This window comes from Mesoplodon densirostris, chromosome 2 (assembly GCF_025265405.1).
Source record: "Mesoplodon densirostris isolate mMesDen1 chromosome 2, mMesDen1 primary haplotype, whole genome shotgun sequence".
Classification (NCBI taxonomy): Eukaryota; Metazoa; Chordata; class Mammalia; order Artiodactyla; family Ziphiidae; genus Mesoplodon; species Mesoplodon densirostris.
Window position 1 is genome coordinate 188487018 of NC_082662.1, and position 13092 is coordinate 188500109.

At 37.5% G+C, this 13092-nt stretch overlaps 1 protein-coding gene across 3 annotated transcripts in view; it reads right to left on the reverse strand.

The window, feature by feature from the left end:
* The window catches only part of DENND1B (DENN domain containing 1B), a 266602-nt gene that overhangs the window by 185439 nt on the left and 68071 nt on the right, over positions 1-13092 (reverse strand). For all 3 annotated transcript variants that reach the window (XM_060091461.1, XM_060091462.1, XM_060091460.1), the window contains exon 3: positions 12685-12728. In XM_060091461.1, coding sequence (XP_059947444.1) covers positions 12685-12728 — 44 coding nt within the window. The remainder of the gene's footprint in view (positions 1-12684; positions 12729-13092) is intronic.

A 13092-nucleotide genomic window follows, 5' to 3' on the forward strand; every position in this document is an offset into this window, starting at 1 on the left:
GGGGAAGCAAGAGACAATAACGTAGTAGGACCAAGGCAGAATATCCAGGATAAACTTTCCTCTCACATCCCATGACCCCTTTCTCTCAAGTCACGCTGGCCTAAGAATGACAATCAAGAAGATTTAAGGAACAAAGGTACTTTCAACAACTCTGAAGCAGAGTCCTCCCAGAATACCGTCTTTTATCAATAAGCCCCTGCCACCAGTCTTCCTTCTTTCTGCTTATCTTAAAGAGGGAGGCACACCTCGCCACTGCCGTCCAAAGCTAAACCCTCCGCTTGCAGCTGTGAGGCAACCTTGTGGGAATCACGGTTACAACCTGTCCGTTAGTATTACAGAACAGACAGTACATTATGAATAATTCTGTCTCCCCTACTGGACTATGAGGTCCTTCTGAGCTGACAACTTCTTATATTTATCTTTATTTATCAGGTATTAGAAGAAAACACTGCACAGTGTGTGTTCACGTAGCATCTGTCATCTTGCCATCTCTGCCACTTCTTGCTACAGAAATTAGTTCTAGCTTCTGTCTTCAAGCTCCTTTTTAAAGTGGTTTCTTGCTATTCTATGTAAACATGGTCTTCCCTCCTCAAGCCTTTTAATCCTAGAAACTACCAAAATACACTAAATACTGCCATCACCAGCACAATTAGTCTAAACTTACTACTTCCCCTTTCTCACTGACCTGTTTAAATGTGTGATGTCTTCCTTCCCAGAACGTCTACACTGCACTGTGAGTAACTTTTATGGCACATATTACACCCGGCCTTCTGTTGGATTATACGTAGAAGCAAATATTGTAAAAACAATAAGCAACCTGTGTCCCCCATTTACAGAGGAGAAAATCGAACCTCAGAGAGTAAAAATGCTTTCCTTGAAGTCGTACATTCAAGTTAGAAGTAGAAACAGAGTATTAGTTCACTTCTGATTCCCAAACCAATCTTCCTCCCCAATAATAAGACTCCTGGAAGGCAAGGACCACATGTCTTTCTGTTTACAGCCTTATGTTGCCAGACCAGTACCTTGCAAAAAAAAAAGAAAGTATTCTATGAATATTTTTAAGGCAGCTTTAGGTACATGCTAATTGCCTAGGTTAAGTAAACTTGTTCAATACTTAGCAAAATTTTCACCTCTGATATCATAAAAGTAACAACCAAAAATGTAACTAAAAAGGCCTTGTAAAATATAGCATTGCTTTTAACAATGTATCTTTCAGCTTCCTACCTATCTATATTATCTGTTCACTATGTAAAGTATACCTAAAAATATCAAAATTGTTGGTGTCTGTGAGTCTCTATGTCTATAATTCAGAAAGGCCTTTGCTCTTACTGAGTTGGTGTGAAATGGTGCTCTATCTCCATAGACTATCAATAAACTAGATTATAAAGTCTCACAAATTAATCTCCTGCACATGGATGTTTATAGTAGCTTTATTCATAACTGCCAAAACCTGGATGCAATCGAGATGTGCTTCAGTAGGAACATGGATAAACCGTGGTACTTACGACAATGGAATATTTGTCAGCACTAAAAAGAAATAAGCTACGAAGCCATATAAAAAGACACGGAGGAACTTTAAGGAATTTTAAATGCATATTACTAAGTGAAAGAAGCCAATCTGAAAAGGCTACATACTGTATGGTTTCTCTGTATGATATTCTGGAAAAGGGAAAACTATGGAGACAATAAAAAGATAAGTGGTTGCTAGGGCTGGGGATGGCAGGGGGGAATAACTAGGTGGAGCACAGAGCATTTTTAGGGCAGTGAAAATACCCATATGATATTATAGTGATGGATACATGTCATTATACATTTGTCTAAACCCACAGACTGTACAACAGCAAGAGTGAACCCTAAGGTAAACTACGGACTTTGGGTCATTATGTGTCAGCGTAGGTTCATCCTTGGTCAAGAGCGCACCATCTGGTAAATGATGCTGGTAATGCAGGAGGCTATGCAAACGTGGGGCGGGGTAAATGGGAAATCACTGTACCTTCCTCTCAATTTTGCTGTGAACCTTAAGCTGCTCTAAAAAACAAAGTCCTTTACAAAAATTTTAACTAAATTAAAGGAGCGCTATTCTGATTGGCTTATAGAGAGAAATGAGCATAAACTGATTATTCCTAAAAGTCCTATAAAATAAGGAAACTGAACTTCTAATACTTCAGATGGGCTAGACTTCAAAACAATTCTTAGTGAATTCAAATTCACATAATTAAGGAAAATCCTTAGCAAACACCTAGTTCTATCAATTTAGTTTAATAAATATAGCTGGGACTTCTCTGATGTATCAATATTAAGTACAATATAAGCATACATTCATTCTCTTTGGGGTTGTTTTTCCTAAATGTATACAGGTTTGATGAACAAATGGCATACTGTTGAAGGTTACAAAAGGTGTAAATTTCTACTCAACCAAACTGTATCGTTATTCTGGTAAGCTTTTTTTCTACAGTAACTATATTTTGTAATGTATCTGCTAAAACGTAATTTTGAAAACCTTTAGGTAACCAAAATACTGAACTGATGTTGAGCTAGTCAATGTTTACTCACTGTATTATACATTGTATGATACATTATGTATAATGTATGATGAACCTAGATAATTTCTAAGATAGAATACTAAAAACACTGATTACTAAGCATATTTAAGTCTATAAACTTTTTTATTTTTGTGTGCTGTGAAAAGCCTACACTTTTGGGTCATTTTAATAAACTTGTTCACTTTGGCCACCATACAGAGATGTAAACGGGAGGTGTGTGGCTTTAGAAAGTGGTATGATGGGTACCATGTCTGACAGTCTTGTAAAATGCTCGTGCAGGACACAAGGTGCTCAGTTATCTGTCCAAGTGTTTTTTGTTTTTTCTTTTTCTGTGAAACAGAAGTTAGTTATTTAGGTTAAAAGTTATGATTAATATGAGTGGTTAAAACTACACTAGGAACAACAGTATCTGATAAATACAATTGTGTGTTTTGTTTTGTTTTTTCAAAGAATAGTTTTATCCTACAACAGTGATTCTTGGGCTTTTTTTTTAACCTCTATATTCTTGGGACTTGCTGAGAATGGTGAAGAGCTAGTGTTTATGTAATAACTACTGAAACGTAGTGTATTAGAAATTAAAACTGATACATTTTTAAAAGATACATGAATTCATTTGAAGACAGCAATCATGGATGCACTACATGTTAACACAAATGACACAATTATGATGGTGATGATAATGAAATTAGCTTGACCTTGCAGATCTCTGAGATATGTCTTTAAGTGTCAGTCTGTTCTTGACTACGATAGAGCACAATGAATACAACTTAAAATGTTTGGTAATACCTGACTGAAAAGAAGCCATAAAATTTTTTAAAGTTCACTCAGTTTTGATGGGCTTGCTTCCTTGGATTCCTGATTAACGCTTTCGCCTACAACATGAAAAGTTATCCTCACCTCCGTGTACCTCTGAGATAGCCAGAACTCTGTGTCTTAACAGAATAATTCTCTGTGCTTGATACTGACTTTACTAATTCTTCTATTATTCGGGCGGAGGGGAGAGGTACGAAAGTTCCTTATTTACGAAAGAACTATTCAATTGTGTTACCGTCTGTATTTACTTTTAAATATTTTATTGTCACTTTGATTAAACAGATAATCAAGTGTTGCTTCTTAGGCACCTATGGACCCCATCTTAATCAAACAGTCAAATTTTCCAACAACTTTTTTTTTTTTTTTTTTTTTTTTTTTTTTTTTTTTTTTTTTGCGGTACGCGGGCCTCTCACTGTTGTGGCCTCTCCCGTTGCGGAGCGCAGGCTCCGGACGCGCAGGCCCAGCGGCCATGGCTCACGGGCCCAGCCGCTCCGCGGCATGTGGGATCCTCCCAGACCGGGGCACGAACCCGTGTCCCCTGCATCGGCAGGCGGACTCTCAACCACTGCGCCACCAGGGAAGCCCTTCCAACAACTTTTTAAACTTTGCCTTCCCAAACTCAGATTCTGAATGCAGAAAAAAATCAAAAGCTTTCAGGATATGTTTTATAACTAAAACTATCTTGGAGATTTCCTAGAGATTCCCTGAAAATCACAGGAATGTGTACTCTTGCCTTATAAAATGAGATGCTAGAAGTAATTCGGTTTGTTTGATATGTTATTATCATAAGAGTTGTCTGATATAACTATTATTATTATTACGCAAAAAGATGGCAAATCGGAAGAGGTGCTTACCCTGCCCCAGGTTAAATTTGTACATGTACATTTTATGAATATGAATATTTCAGAAATCACATGCTTTATGGGAAGTTTCCAGAGACATGCCAATGCCCCTGGTCTCCAGAATATGCTTTACTCTCCAGGAAAACAAGAGTCAAACTCTTATGAAATAGTTCTGCTGAATTTTCCTATACTTATCAGACTACTGGCAGTGCTTGGCCTGATGATATAAGGCAACAATAGTATAATACTGCCAGTTATAATTTCAGTTATTATTTAAAATTTCACTTGGTCATAACCTTAGTTCTTTATTTTAAATTCTTTGTAGCTTCTAAGCCAGTGGTTCCAAACTGGATATGCACCTTAGAATTACCCTTGAAGTTTTACAAAAATATATTCATCTAGGCCCTACTCCAGATACACTGAATCTCTTTACTTGATATTCTGGGTATACTCTTGCTATATTATGCCTCAGGATTATTGTATGTTATATCTCAAGATCTTTCTTCTATAAATTTTGTTCACCCATTTTCATGAATCAGGCATAACCTGAACTGGCTCCTTTGAAAACAGGCTTACTTGTTGGTCTTGTACACACGTTTTGTCTAAAACTTTTTTTGAATGGCTTTATTATCTTCATTTTTCATACAACTGAAACAAATTTCCTTTTCCATATTTTATTTTTATTATGACATTTCAGTAGACATTTCACACTTGAAAATAATCATTAATAAATTAACCATAGCCATTAAGTCTCTGTCTCTACGGACAGTTTACTTTTGTTTCTGACACCCTGAGGACTGCCATAAGCTAGAGGCCACAGTTTGTTCTCAACAAAGAAGGTCAGCCTCAGAGCTTTGTGGAAAGGGGTTGTATCAGGTACTTCAAACTCCTGACACTTCAAAGAACAGACTCTCGGGGACAGGTCTCTGAACTGACATCACTGAGACGACGTTCAGGCCATTCCACTGGACTGAGTCAGGATTTCCAAGACTCTTTTAGGCAAGAAGCAGAAAGTTTCATGAAACTGCTAAGCCAAGATCCAGCAGAACAATAATTTACTGCATTGTGTTGGATAAACTAATGGAAATGTTATTGTTTGAAATACTGATGCTGTTTTAATGCTCTATTTTCTGGACATATAAGGAAGCCCTTTCCTCTCTTCCTAAGCTGTCTGTAACCCACAATAATTCTGTAAACCCTGCTCCTGTAAACTGAAATATAATATTTAAATTACATCTAGTTCTCACTGATTCCTTCCCTCCCAGAATTCAGAAACTCTTACTAAGTCCCTTTACTTTTCATTGCAATATTATTATTTGCATAAGTTTAATAAAAATCTGTCATTCACTTTACCAGGGTATAAGTGGAAACACTGACTAACAACCAAGGCCTTACTTAAAGTGTCCTTTTTGGGAAACATGCTTGTTTAATCAGCCATGTCAAGGCACTTGGAAGGAATAAAGGTTAACTATACTTAGGGAGCCTCCAAAGCCCTCCCAGGAAACCTGGCGTAATGCCTGCCTGACAGTGTTAAAGAAGGTCCCTTCCTCACAGCCCAGGAACCTCAGCAAATTTTGTTAAGCTTGAGAGGAATTTACGAATATTATAGGTAGTACACATAAAATCTGGGAAAGATATTTTCTTGGACTTGGTTTCCTAGCTTTGGGATTATCTAGAAACAGATGCTTTTAAAAGTCTAATCTGAAATTCCTTATAAAAAGTTCCAGAAAGAAGTTGATTTTGTAGATATAGTAATTGTTCTATACTGCATGGCCCTGGATATGTAAATTCATGGAGGCTTATAGGCTAAATTAACACTCCTGTCCTGCCTATGTAAATAATCAGGCCAAACCTAATGGGACTTCTTATCTAGAATAATCTTTGTTTGATATCATTATGCTTGCCGGATAAAGAGGAAGACTGCAGGGAAAAATTGTAAAACTTGAAAAAATTGTAAAAAAAATTGTAAAACTTGAAAAAATTGTATAAAAATTGTAAAACTTGTCTTCAATGGAAAACAAGCCATCGTCTGACACCCTCTTTTCAGGGCCCTGCGTTTTTCACTGTTTAAGCTATTCTATAATCCTGTAAGTTGTAGATAAATGATAGCATCGCAAATGATATTTGTCCACAGACACGTCCGATGGAGGGACAGCTGATGCCCCTCCTCCCTCACCCCCCATGTAAAAAAGTCACTGAAAATTTATTACAATATTCCTCATTTACCTATATAATCGTGAACTTTGAACTCTCCTTTGAATAGGTTATAGCATTTTACTGATGCCCTTGCCAGTTAACAAGTTAAAAAAATAAAACGCTTCCACAAAATAAAACCTTCTATTTGTATAGGAGTCATGATTATATTTTCTTTCAAAAATTATTCTTTAATACTAGTCTCAGAGATCGTTGGTCTAATGGGGTAAATAGAAAGTAAAGAGATGACAGATCTCAGTGCCATAACATGGGAAACATAAAATGCTGAGGGAACTCCGATGAGGTACATTCAATCCAGACCCATGACAAACAAAGGGCTTCTCGGAGGATATGACCTCCGAGCTGAGACCAGAAAGACAAGCAAAGGGGAGAGCAAGGAGGAGACTAGCATTTCAGACTGAAGGACTCCCATGTTCAAAGGGAGAATGTAAATGGATGGTGGGTACATAAGGGAAACTGTTGTTCGCTATGAAATGCAGACCACTTTTGTATTAGACAACGGGAAAGGGAGACAGAAATATGAGGCTAAAGATATAAACAAAGGCCTTGAACAAGGGGCTTGATCATGGTAAGAAGGCTGGACTTTATCTTGAAGGTGTCAGTGGGGAGAACTGAGTTCAATAAGCATTTAGTACAGCAGGCTCTGGGGTCACACTGGCTTGGAATAATGGCTCTGCTACTTATTGCTGTGTGACTCCTGCTGTATCACTTAAGTACTCTGCAGTTCTGTTTCTTCATCTGTAAAATGGGAATTACAGTAGCCTCTTAGGCTCATAAGGGTACTATAAGGATTAATTGGGATAATACAGGTAAAGTAGTTAGAAAACTGCCTAGCACGCTGTAAGGAACCAGTGACAGTAGTGATGTCAGGAGCAGTATTTGCCCTTTAGTGAGATCATCTGTCTTACAGATCATTCTAGCTACACTGTGGAGAATACATTAAATAGGAACAGAAATAGAGGTAAAAAGGAGAGTTAGGAGGATGCGAATTAAGGAAAGGACCCTAGAAATAAAGAGAAATGGACAGATTTCCAAGACATAAAAGAGGCACAAGCAATAAGATCTGATGACAGATTGAGTGGGGGACACAGAAGTCACAAATAAATAGATAAAAGTCCATGGCTTGAGAAAGAAGCTTAAGTCGGAGCATTCCCTGAAATAAGATGCACAAGAACAACTCCTCCACGTCAGGTAACGCAGTAAACCCAAAAACACAAAAATGCCTACGGAACACAAAAAGAGGAATGCTTCAATATATCACAGCAGGTAAATCACCTAAGTTGTATTAGAAAGGAAGCACATCAGAGAAATGGAAAACGGCATCTGAGACATAAGAAATGGCCCAGAATCAGGAAAGGTCTGCAGTTTGTGTGAAAGCAGGAAAAGTACGGCAAGAGTGAAGGGTTAAAGGTAAACAAGAAATATGACCTGGGGTCAGCGCCTCATCTTATTTTTCCTATCTAGAAACCAAGCAGATGGACCTGATGATTTCTATGTGTTGGCCATTACTAGCAGAGGACGGCTCCGTGGTCTTATGACTCCTGCTGGGAGCCATCCTGAACGTGTCTCTCGTGCTACCATCGGGGAGCAATATTTGCCACCACAAAGTGTGTCTCTCTGGCCGAAGATTTACTCAGGCTGATTATTTTTAAGGAACCAAGACTCGGGAAGTTTTTCTTATTCCCTCCCCGGTAACTGCCTAAAAGAATTTAGAGAGAGGGTCTGTTCCCAGAATAGAGCCATCACCAGAGATACCTGCAAAGAATATGGGCCAGGTGTGGTGGGGGAACTAGACTAGAGAGATCAGAGTCCACTCTGTGTCCCCTTGTCCCTGCCCAACCCAGCAAACACCTGTTTACCAAACATTTGCTTCTCCCTCTCCATGTGAATTGCCTTCCTCCCCTTTGAGGTCCCAAACCACGACCCCCAACATCCTCTTTTGTCTTTAGCTGAAAATGGTATTTAAGGGGAGGGTTTCAGACATTCTGGCCGCTTACTAGTCTTCCTGGGTCTCTCCCACGTGTACAAGTTATTAAACTTTTGTTTCATTCTTCTCCTGTTAATCTGTTTCATGTCAATGTAATTCTTAAGCCAGCCAGAAGGACTTAGAAGAGTAGAGGAAAATTTCTTCTTCCCTGACACTATAAAGTTATACATCTTTCTGGAGATCTATAAAGCAGTGAAATTCTCAAACTTGTTATGAAACTATAAAAACAATACTCTACATAAAACAGTTTTATCTATTCCTCATCATACATTAATAAACGTTCGTGACATCACAATGTAACAATAAAACTATCGGCTCGCATTTATGGAGGCTTTCTATGTGCCAGGCACTATGCTTCGTAGACGTCATTCCTACCCTAACTTTGTCAGGGTAGCAACGTCAGCCCTATTTTGCAGGTGAGGAACTAAGAGAGGGAAAACCCCTGCCAGAAGCAACACTTCATGCAATCTGTAAATACAGAGCTGTGATTCAAACACAAAGCTGCCCCCAGCATTTATAAGATTTTAGTTCTGACCACTCTCTAAAGGTATAGTTTGCTCCGAAAGCCTGACTCCTCTCGCTCAAGAAATACAGACTACCCATGGCCCTAAGAGGCCGATGGTACATGAAAGCAGCAAACCTACAGAAAAGTGAACCATGAAATAATAAGCAGCAAGTACTGGGGAAAAGTCAAGTATTGTGAAAAACACCGTCAAGCTATTAAGTGTAAATGTGAGCAACAGGAATATAAGAACAACGGAGAGTTTAGCTTGACAGCAGCAAAAAGAAACAAAATTACTCATTTTATACAGAAGTGGTGAACTCACAAAGGTAATAGGAGATGTTGCAATTATCAGCAGCATGGATGGGAAGATTTGTTCTGCATTAATCTTCTCAGCCACAGCTCTCAATGTATTTGCAAAACATAAATCTGACATCAACTAAATCTGTCTGTAAATCCTCAAATTCATTCACACCTTTTTATTTCCGAAGGTTGCAAACCCTCCATTTTTCCTAAATCCCCAAAGTCCCCTCCCATCACTTGCATGGAAGATAATTCAAGATTTCTCGAAGTGCCAAAAAGAAACTCATTCTCTCTTCATTACTCTTCTCCACCCCATGCTCCCCAAAACACCTTTTGCACGCAGTCTCTCTTCCCCCCTTTACATTTGCAAAAAATTAATAAACAAAAACCTGAATTAAATAGAGTGGGGTGACCAGAAGGGGGAGCTCTCACACCCTGTGACCGTGGTGGAACCCAACAGGAAGAAGAAACACTGTTCTTGCCTGCAAGGACTCAGCCAATGAAAAGCCATGGCCTCTTTGTTTACACAGCCCTCCTGACTTCCTTTCTCCTCGATAAGAGGTTCTCCTTCCCTTGTCACGCAGGAACTTGCACCTGGCTCGCCATGGTTGCAGACCCCGAGCTGCAATTCTCTGCTGATTCCGAATAAACCCACCTTTGCTGTAGAAACGTCTGGCAGTCTATTTGTTTCAGGTGAACACACTCATCCTATGCTTCATTCCTAATGTAACTAACTCTTTCAGATCCTTCCTGCTCCTCAGCAGCACTACTGCAAAGCCAACTCACTTCCTTGCCTCCAGCTTCTCCCACCACCAATCCATACTGAAATCTTTTCCAAATCAATATTCCTAACAGACTTATCTCGTTATATCACACTCTCCTTAAGTTCATTTGAAGGACCAACTCTTCAGCAAGGCCCTTCGTTGTTGCCAAGACCCAGCCCAGTTCATGTTTATAGTTTCATCTCCTACTCTCCTACACAAAATTCTCCACTGTACAAACAACAACAACAACAATTAATTACAACTCCTGAAGTGTGATTTGGGTTGTCCCATAGGTTCTTCTATTGCCAAAAGAAGGAAAACACATGCAAAAAGTATATGATAAGCCAATGCCTATGATGGACCCAGAGTTGTATGTGGTACAACTAAAGGACTAAACAGATTGGTATCATTTCTTTGGATTAAACAACACACTGCTTTCAAATTATAAAGATACTGGGGGAAAAACTCCTAATAAACTTTTTCTAAAAGAACTAAAATAAGTGAGTAGGGTTTGGGTCAGCATTCCAAGCAGAAAGAATAATACAGCTTCCTTGCTAATAACACATGCTTCTGAGTTAGACCAACGTGCCCTCAAGTCTCAGCTAGCTCTGCCTCTTCTAAGCAGTGTGTTAGCAGGCAAGTTTCTTACTTAAATCTCAGTTTCAGGGCTGATACTATCTCCTAGCAGTACTGGGAGAATTGGAAGATAAAATCAGTTGTGCACATAAGCACCTAGCATAAGTGCCTAGTACATGTTAAGAGCTAAGTAAGGAGAGATTAAGAATTATTCTTACTGAAGCAGTCTCAGAACCAGTGAAAAGGCTGTTTAAGAAGAAGTCGACAATTAGTATAGGAAAGCAGTAAAAGATAAGAAGGATGAGAAATACACACAGAGTACTTGTGTCATCTGTAGTACGCAGAATATTCACCAAAAAGCATATAGCAAAACCATTCATCAAGGCCCTTGGCTGGATTCCTATATGAAGTTTTGTTTCTTTAAGTATAAACTGAAGTAGTTAGACAAAATGGTATCTAAGGCTCCTTTCAGCTCTAACCTTCAAAAAGTCTGCAAGAACCGCTATGCCCTGGAATCCTGGGGGTTATGAATGCTCATCATCATTACATGGTCAAATGCTTTTATGTTTTACTTAGTATGTGAGGGCTTATTAATGTTCCACTGACCTCACAAATGTGGGAAACAAAGCAACAGCTAAAACATTCCTAGCACCAGTTTATCTGTCACAAGAGGAACAGCAATAGCCGGTCTCACTGAAAAATTTACTGTAGCTGAACTCGACAAGTACACTATCACCCTTAGGTGAACCCAAAGTTAGGAGCCTTCAGATACCCTAGGAATTCTCAGGGGCAGTTTAAGAGGTAGAAGTTAGAAAAGAAAAAAAAAAAAGAATCTGGACAGGAGGTTAGACCAGAGAGAACTAGAAAGACCAAGAGAGGAATAGTATTGATATTTCAAAACAGTAACATTAGTCAACAAGTGTCTAACCTAACTTCCCATTACTGGGAAACAAACCCAATTAAGCCTCATATGTACAAATCATGTCTTCACTGTGGGGACTTATTTTATATACTTAAGATACTTATAAATCTATTCTTTCTCCAAGGGGCTAAAAACAAATTAAGAGTACATGCTCTCTTTTTATGTGAAAGAACAGTCAAGGACTGCACTAGATCTAATTAGTATTTAACATGCTCATTTAACTAACTTTTTCAGTGACATTTCCTAATCTTCTATACTGATTTTCACATGTAGAAAATTATTCTTCCACATCAAAATCACATCTGTCTGTATATCTCTGAATGAACTGCTTTAAAATGAATACTTTTATCAGCTTTCATTTTGGTAAATTATGAGAATCATACCTGTGAACTTAACTTATGGTTAAGCTTGTAGTGTTATAATTTTATAATTTTAAGTGACAGGATTGTTTTACCCCATTTCTTTGTAGACAAAAAAAAGGAACCTGCTCATCAGATTTCCAGAAGGAGTACTTTTCTATATAAAAATTTAAATTTGTAAGGTTAACCATATAATTCACTTCAAAATGATAAATCCATAATATAAATTATGAAGATTTTTTAAATTTACATACATTATGTCAAAATAATTCACAGTTTTGGCTATACAAAATACTTAAGGAATTAGAGAATATTATAATTAAAATACAAGTGCAGTAAATTCATTTCCAAGTCTCCCATTTTAAGAAAACAAAGCCATAGATAAGAATTATTTTAAAATAAGAAAATAATGTCAATTCAACTTATATATGTTAATGATTCGAACATTACTGTAACAAGGGTAGAATTGACCTCTTAGTTATAGCAGTTACTACTTCTTACTGTCTTACTTACAGAAGGGTATCCCTCAAAGTACCACATCATCAAGTTTTCTGATGGGGAAATGTTTGTTCCCAAATATATATTCCACAGACACATTAAAAGAGTATAAAAACATGCTGAAACTGTAAACATTCACTTCCTAATAGCTTCACGAAAGGGCCTCTTCATCACGCATCTACCTGGTAACTTCAAAACATTTTCCATGTATTCTGCACACATGGCTTTTTATTCTCAGAGTTGATCAAGAGAAAATACTTAAATCAATTCATATGTAGTAGTCATAGTAGTAGTAGTAACAGTAGTAATAATCATTAACTCTCCAATTTTAAATGCTTTTTAAAAATTATGTGGTTCCAACCTGGTCTGCAAAGTCCTCTGGGAACTTCCACAATACCTCCGGATCTGTAAATAATTGACACAGAGCATTAAACAGAGAAAATAATACATTTATAGCAACAGTCTTGTTCAAGTACTCTTAAAATTGTCAAAGCTACTTTTTTTAATAATTTAAAATTTTTTCTTTAAATATTTACAGTTGATGAGATTCAAAATTAAATATTTTGATAGTTTAAGAGTTTTAATGACCTTTGGAACAGGAATAATAAAATGAATAACTTGGTCAGATTATTAAAAATATTATTTCTTTTAGCAACTCATTTTTTACTTATACACCTTAGATTTTAAGATTCTGAAATATAAATTTTCAGACTTAACTTCACTTAATATACTGGTTTTAATTTGAAAAGAAAAATATAAATGTGGTAAA